The following is an 8,975-nucleotide window of genomic DNA, read 5'->3' as shown; positions in this document are numbered from 1 at the left end:
GTTTGATGCCCATCTATTCTTTCTAACGCCACTTGCACTGTTTGATTTTACATCCAAGGACCCCCACAACATAAAATTATGGAGTTCTTTCGGGAACCAGGTTGTATTTCAGAAACTTCTGCACATTTACTGAAGTGGGACAGGATTAGGGGCTTGGATTCAGAGATATTCTCAGACAGCCTTTCAGCTGGGCCACCACGGCTCTCGGAGCCAGGCTGGGGTCCATTCCGATGGACAAGGACAGGATGGCTGCAGGGCTTCTATGGCCCTTCCCACTCCAGGGATCAGGATGAGTAGGCATCACCCATCAAGGTTGGAAATCCAGGCCAGATGGGGGTGCCTGGGGCCTTTTTCTGCAGCCGATCTGGCAGGGGAGCTGGTGCCTGGTGCACCACGGGGGCTCTGGGCGGGCAGGGGCAGGGGCAGGGGCAGGGGCACCAGAGGCCTGAGGAGTCACCTCGCCATCAGTGGAAGGCAGGCTCACCTCTCAGGAGAGGAGGCAGGCCCGAGGCCGGGTGCTCCCTTGGGGCGCAGGGCGCGGTCCCAGGAGCCAGGCGACGCCACTCCAGCGGCGCCCACGACCCGGGCGCAGTCACTCCCCAGGAGGGTAAGCGAGTAGCTCCGGGTCGCTCCGCCCGAAGGTCGAGGGAACAGCGCGTGCAGCCCTCGCCAGCCGGCCCTCGGGGAGCGGGGCGGGGGCGACACCCCGGGGAGGAGGTTGGGGGCGGCCGAGATCAATGCTGGGGACGGGCGCCCGGTCATCAACAGGAGAGGAGCGGGAGAGAGGCTGGCGGGGGCCCCCAAGGACGGCTGGGGCCGTGGGTCTGCCGGTGTACTCGGCCGGCGCCCCGAAGTCTGGGGCCGCCAAGGCTGCAGCTCCGCCGGCTCCGGCCAGAAACTCCAGGCCGCACTTTCCCCTCCTCCCGGCGCCTTCTCTCCAGTGAGGAGCCGAGCGCGGGCGGCGCGGGGGGCGGGACGGCGGCGGAGAGAACAGCCAGTTGTTTAAAATCCTTCTAGAGCAGTTTCTAATTCCCCCCTTGCGCCGGGGTTCGGCGGGGGGAGGGGGGAAGGAGAACGGGAGGAGGGAGGCGGCGGAGAGGGAAGGAGGGAGGGAGCCCGGGAGGGAGGGGAGGAGGGAGGAGACTGCCTCTCTGGCTGTAGCGGCTGCCGCGCGCAAGGGAAGGCCGGAGGGAGGAGGAGGTCTGTCAGTCTCGCGCGTTGCCTGGGCGAAGGGGGCGGAGCTTTGGCGTGGAGCGGCCAATAGTGGGGGTGGCTGCGTGGGTCGCCATGGGGACGGGGCTGTTCCCGAGGAGGCTGTGATGGGTTGACAGGTGCGTGACAGTGGGAGCTGCTCTCGGCACAAGCATGTACGGCAAAGGCAAGAGTAACAGCAGCGCCGTCCCGTCCGACAGCCAGGCCCGGGAGAAGTAAGTGTCTCCGCTCCTCACCCACCTCCGCCTGCACACGCGCGCACACACATGCACGCACTCGCGCACTCTCTTGGAGACATACAGACACACAGACACTCTCCGCCTGGGGAGAGCCGGGGGTGGGCTGGCAGGGGGAGGGGGACGCGATCTGGGGGCGCGCGGTGCGGGGAGCGGCTGTCTCCTAAGGTGCTCTCTCGGGGCGGCGGCCGTGGGGGGCTGCGGGTGGGAGGGAGGGAGTGTGTTGGGGGGCGGCGGCAGTGCTGGTGGCGAGGATGGAAACTTGTTTGGGTGATCGAGGGAAATAACCCGTGGGTTCACCTCCTTACAAAGTAACTTTAGAGCTGTGGTCCGGGGCTACAGCGATCCGGAGAGCCGCCGGGGGTCGCGGGGAAGGCGGGAGGGGGCAGCTGCTTGGAGTAGGGCGCGTGGTGGGGATCGTGGGTGTATGGAGGGGCGGGCTGGGGTCGGGCGGACAGAGCGAGGGGCACCGCCGCGGGGGCTCGGGCGCCGGGGTTCTGGGCTGGGAGTGCCGGGCGAGACGAGGGCGGCGGTGCCGGGCGCGCGGCGGGCGGAAGCCTGGCGCGGAGCGGCCGAGCGGGGCCCCGCGGGGCGCGGAGACGCGCTCGGGGCGCGGAGGGCGTGTGCGGGTGTGGGTCGTCTGGTGGGCGTGGGGGCTTTCCGCGGCCCCGGGCGGGACGCGGCGCTCGCCGCTGCCGCCCCTCTCTGAGCCGGGGCGGGGGCGAGGGCGGTGGGCGCCCGGGGAGCCGACGAAGTTTGGAAGTCCGCGAAGGACCGAGTTCCCGGGGAGGAAAAGTGTGCTGGCGATGAGCGGGATCTGCTGGAGCCGGCTTGCTCTCCTGCCTCTCGCAGCCGCCTCCACGGGCGAACTCCACTGGCGGCTGCTGGCGAACTTTTCTGGGAGACTTGCTGCTTCCCGCAGATCTGGGGACTGCGGCTGCCCGGGCGGCGGGCGGGGCGGTGGTCGTGGGGAGCGCGGAGGGGGTGTTGTGTGAGCTGCGGCCGGCGGCGCGCGAAGGGTTGTCTGCGCTGGGAAGGGGGCCCTGGTCCGAAACGGGGTTTTCGGGGAAGGGGGAAGAGCAGGCGTGGGGAGGAGTTGTGGAGCTGGGTGAGGCGGAGATACAGGTGTTAACTTCGGTGGGAGCCCAGAGGAGGCGGGCGAGAAAAGCGCCCCTTGGCCCGGGGTGCCACCGTCGCGGCACAACGCTAGGCTGGGCTGCCTGCTGCTCTTCGCCTGCACTTGTAACGGTGATTGGGTTGTTGCTAAAAATGAGAGCGAATAGTGACTGTGACCACTGAGGAAGAACCCCTCTGTTTTGTGTGTGTGTGCAGCAGATCCTCGGTGCCCGGTAACCACTTCCACTCCGAGGGCGAGGCTTACCTTGCCACTGAATGTGCTCTCTCCCTTCCCCAGGGGGTCCAGCCTGGGGAAAAGTCTGAGACCATCTCCCCAAAGCTACTTGGGTTACCTTGCGCACGGAAATAGCTGCGTCAATAACAGGCGAAGGCGCAGGTTTCCCTGTTTGCTTTAGGCAGTGGATACAGCCTTCTCCCTGAAAGTTTCTTGTGCCCTGGGGATGGGAACATTTCCTCATCTTCGTGTTGGCAGCGGCACACACAATCCCCATGGGATTTAGGGGTGGCAGGCCTTGATGTAGCAAAACAACAAAAAATTAACGCAGAGATGCTGGGTTTTGTTGTTGTTTGTCTTCCCCATGGTATTTTCTGAGGAGGTACGTTCAGGATCTTATTGCTGTGACAAGGAATGTAGAACAGACAGCATCATAGCCTGGTTTAGAAACAGCAGTTACTGGAATCAAAGTTTTGAAACAGCCTAATTTGTGTGCATTAATCATTTGGTTGTAATATGTCTGATAAAATAAAAGCCGTTAGAGGAGGATGTTTTAATGATTACAGAGCATATGGGATTGAAGCAATTGAAATATGTTGATGTAAAATCTTACTTACTTGGAGGGTGGTTGAATTTGAGAACAAAAGTAATTTTAAATTTTAGTTGGATTCCCAGGAATGGCTGAATTTAATCTGTATCCTGATAACTTTTTAAATTGTTAAAAAAAAAAGTATCTGAGATACTTAATGAGAAAGTTGGACCTGGTGTGTCTGGTCCTTTGTAGTTCTAATTCTGTGATTCTTTCATGAAAACAAATAATTGCCACTTTTGCTGTCAGATCTACAAAACTGAACACCAAGTAACATCTACTCTTTCTTGTAAGCAAAGTAGTGGAAGTTCTGCTAGATGGTGCTGTTAGATTTAAATATATGTCTTCCATTCATTGTAATTGGCATCAGGAACCTAGACTGGCTCTCCTTATGAACTAAATATAGGTGAAGAGGCCACTTTTGGAACATTGACAATTGCTGTTCTGCGTTAATTGTTGCATTAATTTCTAGATGAGTATTGTTTGAATCTAAGACAAATACTGAGGTAGATTTTATTTAACAGAATAAACTAATTTACATTTTGGTGGGAGAGTTGATCTGATTGCTCAGTTTCCCCATCATATTTACTTGGGATATTCATGGCACTATTCTGCAACAGTGTACTAACTTCTGAAGATAGGAATCTTGAGTTGTCTTTGAAATGGATGTCACCAGATTTAAAACAAAAAAAATTTTAAATATATTTCTTATTGATTTCAGAGAGGAAGGGAGATGGAGAGAGAGATAGAAACATTCATTGGCCCACTCCAGCAACCCTCTACTGGGGATGGAGCCCACAACCTGGGCATGTGCCTTGACTAGAATTGAACTATGACCTCCTGGTTCATAGGTCGATGCTCAACCACTGAGCCACACCAGCTGGGCTAGACAAACTTTTTTAAGGTGGCAGATTAAAAAGGTACCTGAGCAAAAAAATACTCTTTTAGTAAGCAAATTAGAATTGTTCTGATCTTAAAAATCATAGAAGTAATTTGTTTTTCAGTAATAAATACATAAATATTTATTTTATTTTAATAAAAACATTCTGAAAAAGGAGTCATTATGAATAGTGGTATGCACATAAACTAAATATAGTAGTTTTATAATCTATCAAAAAATGTGTTTTCCAACAAGAATTCAGATCTTGTTAGCACTTGTCAGATCTACCAAACTAAACACCAAGTAACAAGGTAGCTGACAAGTGCTTACCTGTGTTATTATATCTTTGCTTTCTCTTTCACTAAGAAGTCACCATTGGAATATTTGAAATTAACTTATAGGTTTTACATATTTTTTAATAATTTTAGTATACAGTTCTGAACATAAAAATGGCATTGGGAATATAGTCAGTAATATCATAATAACTATGTAAGGTAACAGGAGATTACTAGACTTATGGAGGGATCACTGCATAAGGTATATAAATGTTTAATTACAATGTTGTACACCTGAAACTTATATAATATTGTAAGTCAACTATAATTAGAAAATAAACTTAAAAAATGGCCAGTCAAGTTAATTACTTATTTTATTGTTTTAAAAACCAGACAGATCAAGTCTATACAAAGGTTTGGATTAGGTTTAATTATAGAGGGAATGATTGAGAATCCTTGGAGGGAGGTGGGATATTTGCGTAGAAATTTAAATTCTGATCTTGTTAGGTTATTTCTCCCTATTTTTTTTTTTTTTTTTTAGCACAGACACAATTGTGATTAAGTAATTATATAATTGGTTGTTTAATGTCTAGTCTCCTCTAAAATGTAAGTTTCTTGAGGGCAAGGGATGATAATTCAAATTTCTTCTCTGAGGTATCCTTGATATTCAGGGTAGTGCCTTCATATGTCAGCACCAAATAAATATTTGAATAAATGAAGATATTAGACTCAAAGGAATTTTTTACAATGTGAAAAAATCTTTTGACCTCCAAAATGACCTCCAAAATAAGGACTTTAAAAGTTTGAGTTCCACATTCTGTAGCTTAATTGTATTTCAAAAATAGCCAATAAAGGCAAAACAATAATTAATACTTGTCATTCTACATGCCAGCTACTGTGGTCAGTGCTTTATGTATATTTTCTCCAGTTCTCCCAACAATTATGCAAGATAGTGATTTTTTTCTCCATTAAAGAAAAAAGAAAAGTAACTTGCTCTTTACCTGGGTTTCTAACAAAGATTTCTTTAATTTTAGAACCTGTGGTTGAAACTGAAAGATACATTTTTTTTTTTCTGTATACCAGATTGGCTTCCTGATCTAGGGTAGGATGCTATAGATTTAGGGAACAGCATTACATAATCAGATATAAGAGATTTTAAAGATTTGATCAGATGTGCAGACTTAACCATTGGTTAACCCTGATCCTTATTCCCTTCATTTTGATGGATGGCAGATGTATATGTGGTTTGGGAAGGCACAGAATTTTTAGGGGTAAAAGTTGGAAGCCTAGATAATGAAGACTTTTTGTTTATTCAGATTTTTTCTTCTAGGATAATTCCAGTGCAATGGAGGATATTTTCTCCAAAATGCTAAACAACTTTGATCTAATATGTCATCTTGGTTGTGAGAGTTTTTCTTTGAATTGCTCTCTTTTACTATTTTAGAAGTATCCCCCGCCCCCAAAGAGTTTTTGAAGGAACAAACCTAAGAAAAGAGAATGTGTAAGATGTTAAGAGTTAAATCCTAGCATTCTTTATCTGGGTATTTATCTTGACTCTTAGGAAAGGGGTTAATATTGTAATGTATTTTTACAAAAAAGTAAAAAAATAAAAAAAGAGAGGTTTATTCCCACACTTTAGCGCTAGTTTGCCCTATAAAACCAATTCCGGATGAAAATAAATCAGTAAATTTTAGTTGCTCTGCAGTAGTAGACCAAATGTGTCCTTTCATCTTCACTTACTCCTAGAAAATAGAATTATTTTGTTTTGAAATTAAAACATACAATTTGGGGCTGGCAGTGGAATACATAGATTGCAGTTTATTAACATCACCCCAACAGTTTAGAGTTGGAAGTAAAATTTGGGAAAAATATACTTTGAATTTAGAATCTTCTTTCTTCCATAGGGCTCATAACTGTTATGTTAATGTTGGTACATAGCATTGAGGATTAATGTACTAGGTTGAAAAGATATGATACTGCTGCTGGGAATATATAACTTAAAAATATGCATTGAAGATAATTATAATTTTATTGTGGAGTACATGGGAATATTCTCTACTATTGTGTACTATTGTGAATATTCTCTGTTATTGCTTTGATAATGGATGGAAATTATATGAAATATTTGCATGCTAGTGACATGTTAGTAATACGTGAGCCTTTGTAAATATATGCTGAAATATTACTTTTATTAGTAACTTATTGTTTCCCCAAGGAAGGATTTAAAGTAGCATTGGAGCAATAGAATAAGATATATTGGAGGATATATCTGAAGAGAGTTTGGAATTAAAAAGTCAGTGGTTAAATTTAGATTTTAAATTTTGCTTATCAGATTTTTTATATATTTTACATATGCATCATTGATCATGTAAGGTTTTGTTAACATATGTCTATAACAACATGAGTAGGACTGTGTGATTTATTTGACTATTATAGCAAAACCCATATAGTCTACAAAAAGTGATCTGAAGGGTGGTCCACTCATTTTCTGTAATGTTAGAGAAATAGTAAAGGCTATTTTTACTTTTCTTAAACTATATTTATTGTGTGAGAACATTGAAAAATGGGTGAAAAATGGTTCACCCAGGGAAAAAAAGAGTTTTTCCAGGCAACTTTTTTCATAGTCCTGCAGCTGCCCAAATTTATGGTTGGTCATAATAGGTAACACAGTTTTTGTCAGAGTTGGTTAATAGTTAAATATTTAGAAAAGTAAAACTAATAATGTTTTTGTAATATTGACAGGACCAAAATTTATCTGTACTCAGAAGACCCTGGGCAGTTCCAGTGCAATGGAGGATTTTGTTAATCCTCAACTGAGGATTTTTTTCCATTGATAGAATGGAAGGAAGGGGGAGAGTCAGAGAGAGAGAGAAACATCCATATGAGAGACATATCAATTGGTTTTATTGCCTCTTCAGGCTCAGGGGCCGGAGCCTGCAACTGAGGTACATGCCCTTGACCTGAATCGAACCTGGGACCCTTCAGTCCCCAGGCCGATGCTCTATTCATTGAGCCAAACCGGCTAGGGCCAATGGAGGATTTAATATTTGTTCCTTCTTCTTTGTCTCTTCTTTAATAATGACAGAACAACCCTCACATTGTACTTTAAGAATTTTGATTATTCTAGGTTATGTAGAACTGTAAACAGCTTTCTGACAATAATGAACCATTATAGCATCTTAAATCACAATTTAGCTGGAGTGAGCTTGAACCAATGACCTGGAGGTCTCCAATTTTGGTCTTCAGTATTAATTTTTCTTCATGGCATATCAAGTAAGTAGTTTGGCACAGAAAACAATATAGAAATGAAATGTAACAGTTGCTCTTTTTTTCTGCTTTAAAATATTTTTTGTAATTGTAGGTATTAATATAGTATAGTTTTAATTACTAAAATAGTTTTCATTTTTTATTAATATAATGTAAGCCATATTAAAACAGTGATGGAATATTTATGAAAGTAAGATGAAAATTTATATATGGCTCTGTCCATGTAAGTTAAGAGAGGAGTTGATGCTAAAAACAGCCTCTCCCCTGATGTTCATATGGTTATTTTTTCATTAGTGATCTGATATTTGCCTTGGTTCTCCTTTTTTTTTATCTACTTCAAATTTGAGAAAGAACCAAGAGCTACTGATAGAAGAAATCCAGGTAAATGTATTATTTTTTAAATGATTTTATTTAAACAGGATTAAAATGAATGTTTTCTGTAAAATAACAAAATTCTAACTACTGCATAAAGAGCTTGTGGAGTTTTGTCATAGAAGGTTATTGTTTAACAGTAACAATAACAACGTTATTTGAATATTTTGTTTGTATTTGGCCTTTACTTGCATTGTTTCACTTAATCCCCTTAAGAATCCACTAGACCATAGGTACTATTTTCTGTTAATGTTACAGAAAAAAAACTGAGGCTTAAGAGTTTATGATGTTTTTGGCTGCAGGTATCAAGTCAGGAGATAGAAAATGGCTTAATTGATCAGGATCTAAAAATAAATCTCACATAACAGGATGCTTGGAAGAGGTAGTTTCCTAGTTGATTCAGTGAATCAAGTACATCCAGGGTTCAGGATAAGCTTCTCTGCTGTCCTCATGGTTTCCCTCTCAGGAATGCAACCCACATCCCTGCATCAGATTCCCAGCATCATGTTCTCATACAACCAAGCATAAAGGCAGGGAGAAGAGCAAGGTTCTTCCTTCTTCATGTTTCGTAATCGGCAAGGTAAACCTTTTCTTGAAGTTGCTTAGCAGATATCTTCTTACGCCTTATTGAAGAGAACTGCCATTCCCTCCCCTAAACCAATTATCAGCAAAAGGTTACATAATTGGTTTCAATCAGTCATCCTTCATCCTCTGGGCTGGAAACATTGCTCCCTTGTACCTGAGGTACCTGAACAAAACTGGGGCTATTTGGCAAGAAGATGTATCTTGAGGA

The 8,975-nt window shown here is 44.8% G+C and overlaps 1 protein-coding gene across 9 annotated transcripts in view; it reads left to right on the top strand.

Annotated features, from left to right (window-relative positions):
* Nucleotides 1–1,259: 1,259 nt before the first annotated feature.
* SSBP2 (single stranded DNA binding protein 2) overlaps nt 1,260–8,975 on the top strand; it is a 214,780-nt gene continuing 207,064 nt past the window's right edge. For 4 of the 9 annotated variants that reach the window (XM_070412283.1, XM_070412281.1, XM_070412278.1 and 1 more), the window contains exon 1: nt 1,266–1,427. In XM_070412283.1, the coding sequence (XP_070268384.1) occupies nt 1,366–1,427 (62 nt within the window). In that variant the 5' untranslated portion in view covers nt 1,266–1,365. Of the gene's footprint in view, nt 1,428–8,975 lie in introns of all 9 variants that reach the window. The other 5 variants (XM_070412282.1, XM_070412277.1, XM_070412274.1 and 2 more) reach the window with 3 other exon arrangements.

This window comes from Myotis yumanensis, unplaced genomic scaffold (assembly GCF_028538775.1).
Source record: "Myotis yumanensis isolate MYYU_CA2020_CCGP unplaced genomic scaffold, mMyoYum1.0.hap1 SCAF_4, whole genome shotgun sequence".
In the NCBI taxonomy this organism is placed as follows: Eukaryota; Metazoa; Chordata; class Mammalia; order Chiroptera; family Vespertilionidae; genus Myotis; species Myotis yumanensis.
Note: the sequence above shows the minus strand (reverse complement) of the source record. Positions and strands in the feature narration are given on the sequence as shown.